Source organism: Oncorhynchus nerka, linkage group LG15 (genome assembly GCF_034236695.1).
Source record: "Oncorhynchus nerka isolate Pitt River linkage group LG15, Oner_Uvic_2.0, whole genome shotgun sequence".
Lineage (NCBI taxonomy): Eukaryota > Metazoa > Chordata > Actinopteri > Salmoniformes > Salmonidae > Oncorhynchus > Oncorhynchus nerka.
The window spans coordinates 16,774,115-16,794,400 of record NC_088410.1 but is presented as its reverse complement, the minus strand read 5'-3'; the positions used below and the strand labels follow the sequence as shown (position 1 = coordinate 16,794,400).

Below are 20,286 nucleotides of genomic sequence, written 5' to 3'. Positions count from 1 at the left end.
GAATAATCAGCACATATTGTGTAACAATGAATCTTTGTTTTTAGAATATTGGTTCAGAAATAATATCCTATCCTTATCACTTGACAAGATCCCTATTTCGCCTAAAGAGTTTGCAATTGTTTTAGTCTCAATTCCCTCAGGTGTTGCATTATTATTCAGGAACATGTTAAGACCCTCAGAACCTACCTTCGATTACAGCTGTTGACTAAATAGTAGTAAAGATTTGTTCTTGTTTTGGTCTGTTCAACAACAGAGTGATACTTGCCTTGTATCAACAGGATTTTGTATCTATCTATACACCTTATGTCATGCCTTATTGGAATTGTTTTATTGATCATATTTGTTGTCTCACACAAACGTACTGACTAACACAATTAAGGATGTTTATTATAAAATGATCAATTTATATTATCCTGCCAACCACTATATGAAGAAGTTTTAAAAAAGAAACACATTCAAATTGTACCGTTTGAAATGACCACCCAGAAACCGTGTTGAATCTTTTTTTTTAATGGTATTCAAGTAAAGAATCTGTGGCAAGACATCAGTAGATTTATAATGGAACATATTCATGAAGATTTTACACAATTATGGAGAGATGTACTGCATGAATACTTTACCTACGATATAAATAATTTGGATAGATATTTTTCTTCTTCGTTCACTCGCCGTACAGTAGGTGGCGGTAATACTCCAATTGGTGTAGTCTGCCATAAAACCCTAAAGAAGAACAAGACAACAGGAAATTGTTGACGAGAACAGCTAGGGTCGAACAGTTCATATCATACAAGAAACAGTAGCTTCCACAATGGATCGGGTAGGTGGTGGGGATGTGTGTAGATTTAGGAGGGAGTGGGATAAGGGGGAATCTTTTTGGGGCATAGGAGGGGTGCACTCAACAGGAGTAGGGATTCTGTGTGGGAATAGAGAGGTTAAGGTAGAGAGCACTTTTGTTATAATGCAGGGTAGAGTATTGGGGATAGATGTAAAGTATAGAGAAGCTAGATATAGGTTAATTGGGGTGTATGGGCCACAGGTGGCGGCAGATAGGAGGGAGATGGTGGACTGTCTGGCGCCCCTGTGTGTTACAAACAGACACTTGGTGATAGGAGGAGACTTTAATATAGATTTAGGGGTAGGCGGTGATAGCAGTGCAGGTGCCATCTCTGGGCTAATGGCTTGCCATGGTCTGGTTGATGGTGGCCTGCACACTACTCCGGCAATGGTCGGTCCTACATGGCGCAACTCCAGGGGGGTTGCGCGGAGGCTCGACTACATTTTTGTATCCAGGTCTTTGGGTCAGTTGTCTGGGCGGCTGTTGCCTGTTTTCTTCACGGATCACGACGGGGTGTTCCTGCAGGTGGGGTCGCCAGTCTGCCTCTTCGGTAGGGGGTACTGGAAGTTAGATCGGGATATACTGGAGGAGCAGGCTTTCGTTGACGCATTTTTTTGTTTCTTTCGGAGGCTTGACGGCCTCCGGTCCATGTGCGAGGGGGTGTTAGAGTGGTGGGATTTAGTTAAGGTGAGGATTAGGGCTTTTATAATAGGATATTGTAAAAGGGAAAGGAGGGAGGTGGATCGTATCCAAAGGTTAATTGAACTCTAGTACGAGGCGGGCAACCTCGGCGGGTCGATTGACTGGCAGAGATTCTCAGCCCTAAAGGCGCAGCTCAGGGAGCTGCAGGAGCAGAAGGCTCGAGCTTTCCTGGAGCATGCGCATAATGGCTTTTTAGAACATAATGAGACTTGTTCCGCTATGTTCTTTAAGTCGGTTAGGGCCAGGCAGAGTAGGAAGGTAATGCATGGCGTTAGGGAAGAAAATGGTAGTATAGTAAGTAAACCAGAGGAAATGGTCAGGGTGACAACTGATCATTTCCGAGGTTTATTTAAGGAAAGGGAGATAGATGTAGAGCAGGGAAACGTGTTTTTAGAACACTTGTCCCGGCAGTTGCCAGAGGACATTAGAGACGTGATGGAGGCCCAGATCTCACTAGAAGAGGTTGAGAGCGCTCTTAGGAGGATGGGTAAAGGGAAGGTGCCTGGGATGGATGGGCTACCGGCTGAGTTTTACCTCAAGTTTTGGGGTATACTTGGACCAGTGGTCTTCGAAGTCTTGAAGGCCATCCTTGAGACGGGGGTCCCGGGGGGATCAATGGCGGTTGGTGTGCTGTCACTTCTTTATAAGAAGGGGGAAGCAACTGACCTTGGCAACTGGTGGCCGTTGACCATGCTGTGCGTAGATTACAAGATTCTTGCAAAGGTTCTAGCAGACCGGTTGCGCACAGCCCTTCCCTACGTCGTCCACGAGGATCAGACGTGCGGGGTAGAGGGCCGCTCTATAAGATGGAACCTACAGTTGATTAGGGACTCCATCGCCTGGGTTGAAGATAGAGGGCTGCCTTTAATGGTAGCAGCGCTAGATCAGGCGAAAGCCTTTGCTCGCGTGAATAGATCATTTCTATTCAGGGTGTTAGGTAGATTAGGATTTGGGGAGAAGTACATAGGATGGATCCGTACTTTATATGTTGGAGCGGGGTGCCGAGTAAGTGTAAATAGTCACTTAGGTGACGTTTTTGACCTCTCGTCTGGGGTCAGGCAGGGATGCCCACTCTCGGCCCTCCTCTTCGTACTGTACATGGAGCCTCTGGGGGCTGCTATTAGGGCAGACACAGGGGTGGAGGGCTTGTTGATCCCTGGGAGCGGTGGGCTGCATGTTAAGATGACGCAGTACGCCGACGACACTTCCTTGCTGTTGTGCAAGGACTCGTGCCTGACAAGGTCCCTTGCCATCTTTGGGGATTTCACCCGAGCGTCGGGAGCAGTTCTGAACCATGTAAAGTCTTCCGTCAAGTTTTTCGGAAGATGGCGCGGTAGAACGGATGTGCCTGGGGGGTTATCTCTCTGTGAAGGGGCCCTGAGGATTCTCGGGGTTCATTTTGAGACCTCCGGCTCAGCGACGCTAAACTGGAACATGCGTATCGCAGTGGTACAGAGGAAGCTAGCAATGTGGAAGGCTAGGTATTTGTCTTTTATGGGCAAAGTCCTGGTCCTAAAGGTGGATGTGTTGCCGTCTCTTTTGTATTTGGCATACATCTACCCATTGCCGGCTTGTCTGAGGAGGCCTCTAGTGAGGCTTGTGTTTCAGTTTATGTGGAGTGGCAGGTGCGAGTGGGTCGCCAGGGCACGCATGATCTGTCCCATCGGGGAGGGAGGTAGGGGGGTACCACATTTCCCCCTCAAGCTGGACTCAATTTTTGTTTCTTTCTTGTTAGCGGAGCTTGCTCAGCCAGTGATACACCCGTCCGGTTACCTCCTGCTGGTGTTCTTCTCGTATCAGGCGAGAAGCGTAATGGTGTGGTCTAACACGGGTCCTCGGGTGGAACAGCTGCCGTGGCACTTTGGTCATGCGGCCAAGTGGCTGCGTGCGCACCCCGAGGTTGAAGTTGCCCAAGTAGGTTTAGACCACAGCCACCTGTACGAGGAGGTCAGGCAGGCAGGGAGTCCTGCGCCCGTAGCGGGCATCTCGTCAGTGGTCTGGGAGGGAGTGCAGGCGCGGGGCCTGGACAACGGGCTCAAGGACCTGAATTGGTTGAGCCTTCATAAGCGTTTGCCGGTACTTTCCATCTTGTACCGGTATAGTTTGGTGCAATCCCCCACCTGTCCAAGATCCTCTTGTGGAAGGGAGGAGACTGTGCGCCATGCCTTCTGGGACTGTGCCTTTGCCGGACTAGTCTGGGCTAGGGCACGGGTGATGCTAGGTGTGGTTAGGAGTGATTTTGTTTTGACATGGGCTAGGCTAGAGAGAGGCGTAGGGAGAGCAAAGGGAACGGATAGGAACAGGTTTCTGCTCTGGCTTCTCATGAGTCTCTTTAAAAAGGGACTGTGGGAAGCCAGGAAGAATTTAGTCAAGACAGGGAGAGATTGGGGGGTGGAAGGGATAGTGAGAAGGGTGGAAGGTGATTTGAGGGGGAGGATGAAGAGGGAGGAGAGGAAGTGGGGGAAGCATGCGGCACGGGAGAGGTGGAAAGGGAGTTTAGGGCTGGGAGTGTTAGAGTGAGTTTGGTAAGGGGATAGATTAGGGAAGGGGAGATAGGGAAAGGGTTAGGTATTGGTTAGGTATGACGGGGAGGGACGATGCTCCCCTGAGGTTGGTTTTTGTTTGGTGAATTGGTTTTGTAAATATAAGTAATTAAGAATGAATGAGAACTATGATTTTGTAAAGTGTGAATGGTATTGATTGTAAATAAATTATTTTAACCACCACTCTGGTTTTAACATTATATGCCCGCTGTGTTGTATAAAATGTCTAGGCCTAGTTTTCATCATATTTGAACTTCTACATTGCTGTGTTCTGTTTGGAGCGGCAGGTAGCCTAGTGGTTAGAGCGTTGGGTCAGTAACCGAATCCCCGAGCTGACAAGGTAAACATATGTCGTTCTGTCCCTGAACAAGGCAGTTTAACCAACTTTGTATGTATTATGGATCCCCATTAGCTGCCAAGGCAGCAGCTACTCTTCCTGGGGTCCAGCAAAATTAAGGCAGTAAATACAATCATGTTTAGCCAGTTATGGTAAACTAGCTAGTGTCGTGGAAATATTTGGGTAATCACATTTCACAAATACTGGAGCCTGTGAGTTCAAGTAGATTTTTTTATTACTTCATAATTGTTGGTAAAATTATGATTAAATGACTGAACAAATCATTTTAAATGGAACTGTAACTAAGTAAACTCATACTCTGTTTTATATCTGATTAACAATATGAGTTCATAAGATGTGATTGTGTGACACAGACAATGAGTAATTAAAGTTAATGAACACCATTCCAACTAGGAAGAAAGAAGTGAACTGTGTAAACAGATAAGGTCGTTAACCTATGGTTGAACCGACGAAACTGACCTCTGGGGGTTTTAGATAAGACAGTGAGTGCATTCCTAGGTTTTCTGTTAATTAGAACTGTCATCTAAGTGGTGATTGATAATGTTGAGGGGTCAAAAGTTACCTGGGAGTGTGTTGTAAGTTAGAATGAACTTTTCACCTCACTTTGTCCTTGTCGAGAGGAGGGGTTTCTGTTAAGCAATGAAAAGACGTCATGTTTTGTATATAAACTGTTGCTCATGGTGAAGTGGCAGCGCGCTCCGAGAATAAATTCTGTTACCTATTATTAAAAAGACTGCGCTCCGTCTATTTTATGCAAACAAGAATCTTCAAATTCTAATAAAATAGTTTTAAGGGTTTTCAATTAATGAAAACACATTAGCATAATTAAATTACAGTAACAATAATAAAAGCAGAGCTGGAATCATGAAAACGACTGCCTTCCAGTCTTGACACAGAATATTTATACATTTGTCCTTCTTACTTCACATTCATAGTAACTCCTCTTAATGGCTTATCACCTGTTGCATTTAGCCACCGTTCTCATATTGTCTTCATATTAGGACATGCCACCTGTAGAGTCACATACATAGTTTTAAACATGTAGGGCCACAGCAACAGACCTTGGTGTAGCAGTATAACTTTAGACCGTCCCCTCGCCCATACCCGGGCGCGAACCAGGGACCCTCTGCACACAACATCAACAACAGTCACCCACGAAGCATCGTTACCCATCGCTCCACAAAATTCGCGGCCCTTGCAGAGCAAGGGGAACTACTACTTCTAGGTCTCAGAGCAAGTGACGTCAGTGATTGAAACGCTATTTAGCGTGCACCGCTAACCAAGCTAGCCGTTTCACATCCGTTACATTGGCACTCTATAGGATTAACCAATACATGACATCCTGCTGACTACTGAAAAGGGAACCCCTGTTCTGGGAAAAACCCAAGAGGTGTAACCATAGTTGGCCATAACAGTTACAAGAATAACCATGTGCTTGTCTAATGGTGTCCAAAGACAGAGAGCACATAGATGCACTAGTTTTGCTGGCTCCTTCTGAAATAAATAATTGCCACATATGTACTGAACAATTCACAATACTAGCTACCTGATAGGAGTGCTGGTGTTGGATTTTCCAGTTCCTATACTGTTTTCTTAGAAGTAGTAAGCAGAATCGATATGGATATGGACTTAACCATTAGTATATGTGTAAGCAGAACCAATGTGTATGTGCCACCTGAGTCAATATGCACCTCTATTACGGGCGGCAGGTAGCCTCTATTAGGGCGGTATGGAGCGGCAGGTAGCCTAGTGGTTACAGCGTTGGGCCAGTAACCGAAAGTTTGCTAGGTCGAATCCCTGAGCTGACAAGGTAAAAATCTGTCATTCTGCACCTGAAAAGGGCAGTTAACCCACTGTTTCTAGGTCACCATTGTAAATAAGAATATCTGACTTGCCTAGTTAAATTAAGATTACATAAAGAAATGGACCAGCTTGGTTTTGTGCCAAGCCATGTAATAAAGTCTATATAAATGTAATGTTCCGGTATCCTCGACGCTAGCTGGGTACGTTAGCTTACTAGGTACATTGATAGCTTTAGGTTGGTTGTTTTTATGTTAAACTTCAAGATTTACACCAAGGACGTTGCCTCTCGGATCATCACTCTCCCTCGCTTGGGCAAGGGACATTTAAGGCACTCGGATGTAAAACGCAATTCAAGGTGTTGAGGGTTTAGCCGAAGGCTGTTGAGTTTGAAACGCAGCTGGAAGGCAATCAGGAAGATGCAAGATCAGGTGGGACCATTATAGGCAATGGTCCGTGTTGCCACAAAGTCAAACGTCTATATCGTATTTGTATTTAAGTTTAGGCATAAAGGTAGTGTTTTCAATGTTAGGGTTAAAATCACATTTAAAAATATCAGTTGTAGAAATGGGTGTGTTCTATGGCTTTGTTTGTGGTAACTAGTGACGATCAGGCACTACTTCCATACAAAGTGTTTTTTTTCTTTCTCAAAGTTGCCTACTTTTACCAATACACTCATAACAACCAACTCGTTACGAAAATGTATATATGATCAAATAAGCCAGAAGCCAGATTTTGGGCCCAGTTATCCCTCTTGCTTCTCCACTTCCGCGCTGTTTGATAGGAAATGACTGCTATAAAGAAATATGGTGGAAACTAGCCCATACCCACCAATCCAACGCTCTTAGATTTGTGGTTTATAGTGAACGATTGAACATTTCAGGTAAAAGGGGATATTCTAGGGATGCACCCAAATCAGAGGGTTAGACTGAATTAATACAATATTTGGTTTAATGATCAACTGTAAAACTGATTGCGGCCAACAGGACAAAGCAAGCCTGTCCCCCTCCACCCTCCAGGAGTCCCCAGGTCGACTGCCTCTCCGTACTCTACTGCTGGTTCTGGTCGACTGCAGGAAAACACTGGGGCAGAGTGGAACTGAGAGAGGAGAAGGAGAAGAGGAACATGGAGATATGATTTCATTAAGTAAGAACCATGTGGATTAGATTAGTCTGCTTATTTAACAATTAATTGGTTAATTATATATTGCTGACAATATCTGGTCGTTCCACCTAATTTTGAGAAGCTCCCCCCAAAACACTTTCAGATTTCACCTAATTTTAACATTCTTTCATGAAGAGCACATGTTCAATTTCATAAAAACATGTTTTCCCAAGAGGTTATATGAAAATAAATACTGTACTAAGTGCCAATGTGCTAAATAAAGTAACAGGGGACAACTGAAAACAACAAAACCACTAGTTTACATTGGTAAAATTAGTCCTTTAAATCAGCCACAAATTTGCTTATGACAGGGGTAATGGAAGCTACTTTTGTTCCACCGGGAGTGAACATTGAATACAAGCTTCAATTCTACCATATCAATTTATGGGCAAAATGGTTCACTTGCTCGGTTTTCAACAAAAAACACCAGAGAATTGATAAAAAGACTAGAACCAGCTTACCTGCCTTGGCTCTATAATTTGACTATTTGATGTTCGATGTTTCTTTTGCCCAAAAATGTAAGGAACAGTTTCACCATATTACAACATGGGTTGACCTTAAAATGGGGGACAGACGTAAATTAATCACTAATTAAATGAAATAAATAATGTTCAGAAATGACTGTCAAAGTAACCAAATAACTAGGGCTTTACATGCACACTCATAATTTCCTATTAAACTGATTATGGCATTAGTCATGTAAACACCTTACTCTGCTGATCTTAATTGGTGTAAGGTCATAACAGAAGTAAGGATACACCTTTAAAAACACCTGGTTTTCTGAACAATCTTTAGAATGATTAGGACATGTAAACACTTTAATCGGAGTTATAGAGGTGTATTTAATCTGTGTATGTGCTAACACAAGCAGCACAAAACATTATTTTGACCGAATGCAGTGAGTTCAGGAAACTGAAACTATGCAGCTTAGAAATAGTTTGCACATACAAACCTTATTTTTACCTATTGCTTCATAAACCACAGTGGCTGTGGTAGAAAGTTTATTTTGATTGGCCATTTTCTGCGTTTATCAAAGTCCCATCAGCCTGATTTCAGATGTGTCCATGTAAACAGGTTTATTAGAGAGATTGTTCTTTCAAAGCAGGTCAACGATTTAAAATGTAATACTGATGCACAATTTCTACTGGAAAAATATGAAAGGGACCCAAAAGGCCTTAATTTCATGGAAGGACCCATCTGTTTACGGACTCATATTTGCAAAACCTAACTATTCAATGCCTTTTGTTTCACAGGGGACATCCCTAATCGTTGCTCTCTAAGTGGGAGGGGCTTATCATCTGGGGAGCCTCAACAACATCATGATGCTGACAAGAAAGAGAAGAGTCTCTCCAGATCAGAACACCTCAAACACCAGCATAGAGGTACAGGGAAGAAACATCACCACTGCTCTGTCTGTGGGAAGAGTTTTGCTAAACAAGACTTGACTATTCATGAGCAAATTCACACTCTAGAGCATGCATCTAATACCTTAAAATCTCATCAGAGAATTCATTCAGGGGAGGGACCTTATACCTGCTTTGATTGTGGGAAATACTTAAATCAGTCAGGAGCCCAGACTAACCACAAACACACAGGAGTGAAGCCTTATAGCTGTGATCAGTGTGGGAAGAGCTTCAATCATTCAGGAAACCTGACTACACACCAACGCATACACACAGGAGAGAAGCCTTATAGCTGTGATCAGTGTGGGAAGAGCTTCAATCAATCAGGATCCCTGACTCTACACCAACGCATACACACAGGAGAGAAGCCTTATAGCTGTGATCAGTGTGGAAAGCTTCAATCAATCAGGATCCCTGTCGCATCAGGAGGCCTGTGATCAAACATCAGGAGGCCTGATCAAACACCAACGCATACACACAGGAGCGAAGCCTTATAGCTGTGATCAGTGTGGAAAGAGCTTCAGTCGATCAGGAGGCCTGATCAAACACCAACGCATACACACAGGGGAGAAGCCTTATAGCTGTGATCAGTGTGAGAAGAGTTTCAGGACGTCAGATCACCTGACTGCACACCAACGCATACACACAGGAGAGAAGCCTTATAGCTGTGATCAGTGTGGGAAGAGCTTCAATCAATCAGGATCCCTGACTCTACACCAACGCATACACACAGGAGAGAAGCCTTATAGCTGTGATCAGTGTGGGAAGAGCTTCAATCAATCAGGATCCCTGACTCTACACCAACGCATACACACAGGAGAGAAGCCTTATAGCTGTGATCAGTGTGGGAAGAGCTTCAATCAATCAGGATCCCTGACTCTACACCAACGCATACACACAGGAGAGAAGCCTTATAGCTGTGATCAGTGTGGGAAGAGCTTCAGTCGATCAGGATCCCTGACTACACACCAACTCATACACACAGGAGTGAAGCCTTATAGCTGTGATCAGTGTGGGAAGAGTTTTGCTCATTCAGGGTCACTGATAAAACACCAGAAAGCACAAACATGTTTTCTTTCATCTCCCTTCTCTCTGGCACCGGTTCCAGATCCCTAAATAAAGTTTAAATAGAAAACATCTTGTAAACAGTCATCCATCTCCCATTCTCTAACACTTTAGTATGTCTGATTGCCATAGTAACATATGTAGCATAATATGCAGCTCTGGATCCATATGTTACAAGCGTCTTGGAGTAGAAGTGCTGTGTGTGTGGTGGGATGGGGGAGGAGGTGTTCAGAGCTATCTTTTAATTTATGAACTCATATTATCCATTAAATAATGTATAATAAAAAAGTTTAACCAATGGTAGGTGTATATTCATGTGTGGGGGAAATGTTATCTGAAGAGAGAGTCTTGAATTGTACATCATGTCTCATACAGTCATTGGTTCCTGTAGGTGCTGGGTAGAGATATGAGGGGGAGACGGTCATGACCCCCTCAGACCTTTTGGCAGAACGCTCAGAATATGTTCTATAATTTACATGCAGGAACCAAATGTTAATGATGAATAATGTAAATCATGCAAATATAACTTGTCTGTGTTACCAGTATATAAGAGGACTAACGGGACTGCCCCGAAAGAGCTCCTGACCGTAAGTTTGTTGGAATCTCTCCAGCTGGCTGATAATAAATAATTATTAATTTAAGTTTGACTGAGTCCTTGGTAGTAATTTCCACGACACGTGTATTCAATACAAAAACACATTAAATCCTTTATCTTATGTCGCACTGCATGAGGCAAATGGTGGTCACACCAGATACTGACTACCGTTTTTTTTAAGGTATCTGTGACCAACAGATGCATACAGTTGAAGTCGGAAGTTTACATACACCTTAGCCAAATACATTTAAACTCAGTTTTTCACAAATCATGACATTTAATCCTAGTACAAATTCCCTGTTTTAGGTCAGTTAGGATCACCACTTTATTTTAAGAATGTGAAATGTCAGAATAATAGTAGAGTATGATTTATTTCAGCTTTTATTTCTTTCATCACATACCCAGTGGTTCAGAAGTTTAGATACACTCAATTAGTATTTGGTAGTCCAGAGCTTCCGGCGACGGTTCCCAGTCCAGAGCTTCCTGCGACGGTTCCCAGTCCAGAGCTTCCTGCGACGGTTCCCAGTCCAGAGCTTCCTGCGACGGTTCACAGTCCAGAGCTTCCTGCGACGGTTCCCAGTCCGGAGCTTCCTGCGACGGTTCACAGTCCGGAGCTTCCTGCGACGGTTCACAGTCCAGAGCTTCCTGCGACAGTCAACAGTCTGGAACCTCCGGCGACGGTCAACGGTCTGGAACCTCCAGCGACGGTCAACGGTCTGGAACCTCCAGCGACGGTCAACGGTCCGGAACCTCTAGCGACGGTCAACGGTCCGGAACCTCCAGCGACGGTCAACGGTCCGGAACCTCCAGCGACGGTCAACGGTCCGGAACCTCCAGCGACGGTCAACAGTCCGGAACCTCCAGCGACGGTCAACGGTCCGGAGAGCCAGGCACGGCGTCCAGTCCAGCTCCAAGGCCGGAGCCTTCCTCGGTGCCGATGCCCAGTCCGGGCACGGCATTCTACCCATGGTCTGGGCGGGGGCAAAGACCTGCACCAGAGCCGACACTTGTCACCCCCTTACCCTCCCCAGTTGCCTTTTTATTCTCTATTTTGGTTAGGCAGCCATTTCTCCACTGTGTATTGTGGGATCTTATTTATGTGTAGTTGCCTGTCAGCAATTCATCTACTTCACGTTCCGTTCGTTCTTTATTGTTTTTGTGCGTTTCATTTAATAAACATGTGGAACCCATATCACAATGCGCTTTGGTCCGAATGTTCTTACGACGAACGTGACACCAAGCTGTTTAAAGACACAGTCAACTTAGTGTATGTAAACTTCTGACCCACTGGAATTGTGATATAGTGAATTATAAGTGACATAATCTGTCTGTAAACAATTGTTGGAAAAATTACTTGTGTCATGCACAAAGTAGATGTCCTTACCGACTTGCCAACACTATAGTTTGTTAACAAGAAATGTGTGGAGTGGTTGAAAAACAAGTTTTAATGACTCCAACCTAAGTGTATGTAAACTTCTGACTTTAATTGTATCTGTATTCCCAGTCATGTGAAATCCATAGATTAGGGTCTAATTCATTTATAACAATTGACTGATTTCTTTATATGAACTGTAACTCAGTAAAATCGTGTTGAGTGAAAAAATTATAGAATTAACTAATTGCATAAATGATTGGGCCTACTACTGTTTTAGGTGTTCTGGGTCAGAACTGTCAATGTGAGTTACACCCATCAGAGTATATGTGCTGTGAAGGGCTCAACAGTGGAACTGCCCTGCACATATCAACATCCAAGTTATCATGTAGTCTCAGAACCAAACTGGTATATCCAAGAGAAATGTAATGAGGCGCCTAAAATCCTGAGCTCGGTCAAGAGTATGCAGGTTGTGCTGAGTACCTTGGGACTGAAGAGAAAGACTGCACCCTGAGAATCACAGACCTGAAACTGATTCAGCTGAGTACATGTTCAGATTTAAAACACAAAATGGGGGTACAGCTTCCCTGGAACAACTCTGACTGACACAGGTAATATATAATATCTAATTCTAATAATTCATTAGAATCATTCAGAGCTGCAGGTGAAGGTGTCTTCCTCCACAGAGGAATAGAAGAGAACACTGACCTGTAGCACCACCTGTCTTCTGACTGACAACCCCAACCTCACCTACATCTGGTACAACAATGGACAACATCTCCATGACCCTACTTCCCAACAATACTCCTGTAATACTCTAGTGGTCGGGTGTTACTCTGCAGACAGTTACTCCTGTGCTGTAAAAGACCATGAGGATTTTCTCACTCCTACATTGTGTGTGTCTGAACTCACCTATAATAATCATCTTAAGTATCAATCATTAAGGCCTGTGGACCAATAGTAGAACATCTGGGGAAAACAGACAAATCTGTGCACTCTTGGATAGTAACACTAGTAGACGTTATACAGTATAATATACAAGGTAGAAAATGGCTGATGGTATGTTATCTAGTTATTCCATTTTAGAATAAGACTGTAACGTAACAAAATGTGAAAAAGGTCAAGGGTTCTGAATACTTTCTGAATGCTCTGTGTGTGTCTATATATTTTATTAATTTTAAATTAACCAGTCCAATACATCTTAAACACTTGAAATCGTCTCATTATCGTTTGGGGAATTGATAAGATACATTTTGTTTCAGGTGTTCATGGTCTGAGATGTTTGAATGTGACTTACACCAAGAGGAGTATCTGTGCCTTGAAGTGGTCAACAGTGGACATTACCTGCACGTATAGACATCCCAGCTGGCATAACGTCACAGAAGTATCCTGGTTCAACAAATGGGAGACTGGAGTTACTACAGATCTAATCCAGGACCCAGAGTATGCAGGTCGTGTGAAGTACCAACCAACTACAGACAAGGGCTCCACCATGAGAATCACAGACCTGAGAGAGAGTGACTCTGCTGAATATAAGTTTAGATTTACAACAACTGCGGTAAAATGGGGAAACAGCTTCCCTGGAACAACTCTGTCACAGGTAATACTGTCCTTACAGTATTATATAATCTAGTCATTATCTCATTTGTGGAAATAATGATGATTGTGCTATTTTGTCTTCATTTCCCCCTTTTCAGACCTGCAGGTGAAGGAGACTCCTGGCACAGAGGAAGGGAAGGTGACACTGACCTGTAGCACCACCTGTACTCTAACTGACAATCCCACCTACATCTGGTACAAGAACGGACAACTTCTCACCAACCCAAACACCCAAGATAACTACCTCTACTTAGACCAAATCAGCAGTGGGGACGCAGGCAGCTACTCCTGTAGTGTTAAAGGCTACGAGAATCTCCGTTCTCCTGTTACATTCTTTGGGGAGCCAAAGTCTTTGAAGAATGCAGTTGTAGGAATCATAGTGGTTATTCTAATTCTCATACTCTGTCTCTTTGGGTTCATGTGGTTCAGGTGAGTGAGATGAATTTATCCCTTTTCACATTCTGTGGTATAATCATTCAAAATATGTATATTGCTCTATTGATTGATTAATTATTTCACAAAACAGGAAGAAGGCCTCCAAATCCACCTCTGACACAAGAGACAGAAGAGACACAGCAGAGAACGGACAGGTGAGTCTTCTGGAATCAGTTGACTAAGAGCTACAGTGATCTGTATTTAGATGGACTCAATGACTGTGGTAATATCTTTCACCCCTCATGTTGTCTGTCTTCTCTCCCCATCAGAGAGACTCTAATCCAGTGTATGACAACATCTCAGGCATGAACTTGTCCCCTATTGCAGCACAGAGAGCGATCACAGACGAGCAGGATGATATTACCTACGCCAGCATCCAACACAGAAACCAGGAAGTGCCTCTGGACTCCACCGTCCCACCGTCTCTCCCTCAGAAACAGGACGAGGATTTCCAGTATGCTACTGTGAAATTCAACAGCCCCAGTGCTGCTCAATAGACATTGGGAGGGATTCAATCCAATCATAGGTTATAGACATTGGAAGGGATTCAATCCAATCATAGGTTATAGACATTGGGAGGGATTCAATCCAATCATAGGTTATAGACATTGTGGCTTTTAATGTAATTTTTTTTTTTTTATGCTTTTGGAAATGCTATATAATTCCTCAATTAAAATGTCTTTGATTTCGGCTTGAACTATCTTTTTAAATTAAAGTACAGGCCAAACTGTTCAGTCCATATTCTACTGTTCTATTATGGTCAGAGGGGATAAAAACTGTTCATTTTTTACAGTAACTTTGTTGTTGTCATATCTCAAACAGACAGTTTCAGCATTAAAGATTCCAGGTTTAAATAACACAATATAACCAATGTTATTCATGAGATCTTATAGTAAATGCACTATAAATCAGTGATCTAAACATCCCATCCATACACCACACTAAACCTACACATAGGCTGTGTCTGGAAAGGCATCCTATTCCCTAACTACTGTGACACTGCAGACACAGCTATCCTCTCTAACAGTTAGGAGCCAAATGAATGATGCCAGGAACTCTAAATGTAATTACAGTGGGGAGAACAAGAATTTGATACACTGCCGATTTTGCAGGTTTTCCTACTTACAAAGCATGTAGAGGTCTGTAATTTTTATCATAGGAATACTTCAACTGTGAGAGACGGAATCTAAAACAAAAATCCAGAAAATCACATTGTATGATTTTTAAGAAATTAATTTGCATTTTATTGCATGACATAAGTATTTGATACATCAGAAAAGCAGAACTTAATATTTGTTAGAGAAACCTTTGTTTGCAATTACAGAGATCATACGTTTCCTGTAGTTCTTGACCAGGTTTGCACACACTGCAGCAGGGATTTTGGCCCCACAAACCACGGACCCAGCTTCCAGCCCCAATAGATCAACCGGTCACGAACAGCAGACTGGACATACAGATGCCCAGCGGGACACTGGACGGGAGTGCGCTCTGCACGTAACGCCTGCTCAATGTCCGTGTCCAGCTCATCACACTACCGGCGTCACCAGGCAGGAGGCGGGGAGTATTGGAGTGGTATCCATGGACCGCTCCTCTGTGTCATACAGCCGAGACAATGCATCTGCCTTCACGTTCTGGGAGCCTGGTGTCGTGTCTTTACTATTGTAACGGCTGTCGTCGGTGGAAGAAGGTGAGGACCAAGGTGCAGCGTGGTAAGTGTTCATGATTTTTAATATAATATAATCAACACTGAACACTAAACAAAATAATAACTAGGAAGAACGAACAAACGAAACAGTCCTGTCTAGTGAATACACACAAAACAGAAAATAGACACCCATGAAACCCAGGTGGAAAAAGGCTACCTAAGTATGATTCTCAATCAGAGACAACTAACGACATCTGCCTCTGATTGAGAACCATACCAGGCCAAACTCAAAAACCAACATAGAAAAACAAACAGACTGCCCACCCCAACTCACGCCCTGACCAACTAAAACAAAGACAAAACAAAGGAACTAAGGTCAGAACGTGACAACTATCATTAACTGAAGACTGATAGTTTTTATCAAAGATTCTCTGTAATTAGTTATTACTCGATCAACTGATTAAATCACATGGCTAATTAACTAGGAAGTCGGGGCACCAAGGACAAATATTCAGATTACAAAGTTATCATTTCCTAAAATAACTTTTCAGATATTTTATCTGATTAATTAGTTAGTCTAATTAGTCAAATTAATAAATTATTTACTTTACGTAAGTCTCGTCAAATTGTTGGTTATCTGCACGAACCCAGTCTTCACTATGAGTCATCCATACATAAATTGTCTTAAATTATTTATTTATTACTAACTAAGTAATTCACAGAAATGCATAAACAAACAAACAAGGTAAATGTAATGATAGGAGAATGTGCCCTAGTGGCTAAACCGGCATGGCGGCTTGTTAGATAAAAGGGGAAGTGGGGGTCGACTAAGAAGTCACTACAGTTAATGATTATAACAATTGAAATGCTAATCCTTTACACATGAACACTCACTCATTCGGGAACAATTGCAATCAATATATATATTTACGCTCAGTGTGTCGTCTTGATCGCTGGTGAAAGGTTTGTGTCTTTTGTGGACTTGTCCGTCTCTCTCCCTCTCTCTCTCTCTCTGTTATAGAATGGATGTTTCGGCGGTTGCCGTTCTTCGCGTTCAATGATACCGAATTCCTAGCTGCAGACTAGTAATCAATATCAAAGACTTGTTCTTATTCTGTCAGTATCGATAGTCTAAGAGTTTAACCACGTGGTATGGTTAAAAGATTCAGCAATGGTCTACAACCTTTGTCCTCCTAATGGAGAAAAACATCGTCTGCAACCTTTAGCCATCTAGTAATTGAGGTAAGCTTGGTCTGCTGATCGAAAACCCGAGTGGGTGTTTTATTCGGAAGGGCCGAAGAGGGCTGTCCCAGGATGTCTAACCCTAACTCGGCTCAGGGGCGGTCCTCTGATTTAGTTCAAATCAAAAGGGAATTGTATTTTTATTAATTAAACAGTCCAAAATCATATTACACAATTATACAAACAGTATCATACTCACTCATTCATCTTATACAACAATTAGATGTAAACCTCATATCTGAGGCTATTATATAAACAGCGTTATGGTAATGTGGCCACACTGTCTCCCATGAGCTTCCCAAGTTGTGACAAACGGACCAGTTCGTAGCTGGATTCTTCACCGATCTTTTATATTTTCTCCGGAACATGAAATTTGTTCGTACCTCAAGTTCTGTGAGGTGGAAGAAATTTCTTTGTGCTCCAAGAAATGTCTTTGTGCTCCAATTCTACTCTCTATCTACTATGTGTCCATGAGGAGATTCTCAGGAATTTACGACGTCTCTCTGACCACAGCAACCTAGTTAACCTCTTAAGTCGACCCTCTACTTTTTTGAACATTCTGTTAAAAATCGCGCAACATTTCAGCGCCCTGCTACTCATGCCAGGAATATAGTATATGCATTTGCTTAGTCTGTGTGGATAGAAAACACTCAGACGTTTATGAAACTGGTTAAATCACTGCTGTGGCTTTACCAGAACGGCATTTACATCGAAAAGCACAGGAAAAACTGATCACTGAAAATGGGAAAATATATCCATGCGCTACTTGAACCCATTGATAAAGGTGAACCACAATTAATTGACTGAGGTTACAGTACCTACAGCTTCCACACGGTGTCTAGAGTCTTGTCATTTCCCTTCGAGTTTTTTCTTGGTCAAACACATGCAGGGCACCGTATCTCCTCCGGTCTAGGACCGGATATTTTCGTTGAGTTTCTAGCCGGACATTTTTCCAGACGGACAGCTAATGATCTTTACATCGCCTCCTGATGAATTTTATCGCTTATTAACGTTTACTAATACCTAACGTTGCATTACAAACGTATTTCGAAGTGTTTTGTGAAAGTTTATCGTCGACTTTTTGAATTTTAAAAAATGACGTTACGTTTTGAAACAATGTTTTTCGTTTATCACACAGTCTACATATAACGATATCTAGGCTTTATATGGACCGATTTAATCGAAATAAAGACCCAAATAGTGTTTATGGGACATCTAGGAGTGCCAACAAAGAAGATGGTGAAAGGTAATGAATGTTTTCTATTTTATTGTGCGGTTTGTGTAACGCCGAAATGCTAATTATTTTGTTTACGTCCCCTATGGGTCTTTTGGGGTGTTACATGCTATCAGATAATAGCTTCTCATGCTTTCGCCGAAAAGCATTTTAAAAATCTGACTTGTTGCCTGGATTCACAACGAGTGTAGCTTTAATTCGATACCCTGCATGTGTATTTTAATGAACTTTTGAGTTTTAACTAATACTATTAGCATTTAGCGTAGCGCATTTGCATTTCCAGAGCTCTAGTTGGGACACAAGCGTCCCGAGTAGAAGCAAGAGGTTAAAGGAGGAAAGGGGGAGGCAGGGAGAGGGGGGTGGGCTTGCTATACCCAAAGAGGCCAACGTCATGACACTGGTCTGTAGGAAAGGGTAAACACAAAACGAGTGAAAAACATGGCCCACCTTGCCTGGCGAGCGTTCAGTCTCCTCACCGCCCGGATGTACTCCAGATTACGGTGGTCAGTCCAGATGAGGAAAGGGTGTCTAGACCCCTCAAGTCAATGTCTCCACGCCTTCAAGGCCTTGACGACAGCCAACAGCTCCCGGTCCCCCACGTCATAGTTTCGTTCCACCGGGCTAAACTTCTTCGAGAAGAAGGCACAGGGGCGGAGCTTCGGTGGTGTACCCGAGCGCTGAGAGAGCACGGCTCCTAACCCAGCCTCGGACACGTCAACCTCTACTATGAACGCCAAAGAGGGATTCAGATGGGCCAGCACCGGAGCCGAGGTAAACAGAGCCCTCAGGTGACTAAAAGCCCTGTCCGCCTCAGCTGACCACTGCAAGCGTACTGGGCCCCCCTTCAGCAGTGAGGAAATGGGAGCCGCTACCTGACCAAAACCCCGGATAAACCTCCAGTAGTAGTTGGTAAACCCTAAGAACCGCTGCACCTCCTTTAACGTGGTGGGAGTCGGCCAATTACACACGGCTGAAATGCGGTCACTCTCCATCTCCACCCCTGAGGTGGAAATGCGATACCCTAGGAAGGAGATGGACTGTTGGAAGAACAGGCATTTCTCAGCCTTGACGTACAGGTCAGGCTCCAACAGGCGACCAAGCACCCTGCCCCCCAGGGACACATGCTCGACATGTGTAGCGGAGTATATCAAAATGTCATCAATATACACCACTACACCCATCCCATGCAGGTCCCTGAAAATCTCATCTACAAAGGCTTGGAAGACTGATGGCGCATTCATCAACCCGTACCACATGACAAGGTACTCATAGTGCCCTGAGGTGGTACTGAAAGCCGTAGTCCACTTGTCTCCCTCCCGGATACGCACCAGGTTGTAAGCGCTCCTGAGATAGAGTTTGGTGAAGAAGCGCGCCCTGTGCATTGACTCAATCGCTGTGGCTATGAGCGGTAGCAGGTAACTATACCTCACAGTGATCTGATTCAGGACCGAATGTACCCCTGATGCAGGGATTTGGAGACATATGTTTCCATAGCCTCCGTCTCCGCCTGTGAGAGGGGACACACGTGACTCCTGGGAAGTGCAGCGTCTGCCAGGAGATTTATCGCACAATCCCCCCGTCGATGGGGTGGTAATTGAATCGCCTTCTTTTTGGAGAAGGCGAGAGCCAAATCGGCATATTCAGGGGGAATGCGCAAGGTGGAGACCTGGTCTGGACTCTCCACCGTAATAGCACCAATAGAAACCCTAAACACCTCCCCCGAGCACTCTCGCGACCACCCCGTGAGAGCCCTCTGTGGCCAAGAAACAGTGGGGTTATGACAAGCTAACCAGGGTAGGCCTGGGCCTCCCGGGTGGCGCAGTGGTTAAGGGCGCTGTACTGCAGCGCCAGCTGTGCCATCAGAGACTCTGGGTTCGCGCTCAGGCTCTGTCGTAACCGGCCGCGACCGGGAGGTCCGTGGGGCGACGCACAATTGGCCTAGCGTCGTCCGGGTTAGGGAGGGCTTGGTCGGTAGGGATGTCCTTGTCTCATCGCGCACCAGCGACTCCTGTGGCGGGACGGGCTCAGTGCGCGCTAACCAAGGTTGCCAGGTACACAGTGTTTCCTCCGGCACATTGGTGCAGCTGGCTTCCGGGTTGGATGTGCGCTATGTTAAGAAGCAATGCGGCTGGTTGGGTTGTGTATCGGAGGACGCATGACTTTCAACCTTCGTCTCTCCCGAGCCCGTACGGGAGTTGTAGCGATGAGACAAGATAGTAGCTACTACAACAATTGGATACTACGAAATTGGGAAAAAACAACAACAACAAAAAACAGGGTAGGCCCAGTAACCA

At 44.0% G+C, this 20,286-nt stretch overlaps 1 protein-coding gene and 1 pseudogene across 3 annotated transcripts; both read left to right on the top strand.

Moving 5' to 3' along the window:
- Nucleotides 1-748: 748 nt before the first annotated feature.
- Nucleotides 749-10,511, top strand: LOC135560069 (zinc finger protein OZF-like; annotated as a pseudogene).
- A 2,623-nt stretch (nucleotides 10,512-13,134) lies between these two features.
- LOC115120475 (uncharacterized) lies at nucleotides 13,135-14,610 on the top strand. 3 transcript variants are annotated; one of them, XM_029649416.2, is made up of 4 exons: nucleotides 13,135-13,437; nucleotides 13,535-13,865; nucleotides 13,963-14,026; nucleotides 14,141-14,610. In XM_029649416.2, exons 1-4 carry the CDS (start codon nucleotides 13,401-13,403, stop codon nucleotides 14,366-14,368), a joined length of 660 nt encoding a protein of 219 aa, XP_029505276.1. In that variant the 5' UTR covers nucleotides 13,135-13,400; the 3' UTR covers nucleotides 14,369-14,610. The 3 variants fall into 3 exon arrangements, with proteins under 3 accessions (XP_029505276.1, XP_064857207.1, XP_064857208.1); XM_065001135.1 differs by having other exon boundaries at nucleotides 13,136-13,437; nucleotides 14,204-14,610; XM_065001136.1 differs by having other exon boundaries at nucleotides 13,137-13,437; nucleotides 14,199-14,610.
- Nucleotides 14,611-20,286: the final 5,676 nt, after the last annotated feature.

What these genes read in the sequence shown, in the direction of transcription:
- LOC115120475 (XM_029649416.2), top strand. Translation starts at nt 13,401, where the DNA reads ATGGGGAAACAGCTTCCCTGGAACAACTCTGTCACAG. An exon ending in CTGGAACAACTCTGTCACAG is followed by an intron (nt 13,438 to 13,534) that starts GTAATACTGTCC and finishes CCCCCTTTTCAG; the next exon opens with ACCTGCAGGTGAAGGAGACT. An exon ending in ACACAGCAGAGAACGGACAG is followed by an intron (nt 14,027 to 14,140) that starts GTGAGTCTTCTG and finishes TCTCCCCATCAG; the next exon opens with AGAGACTCTAATCCAGTGTA.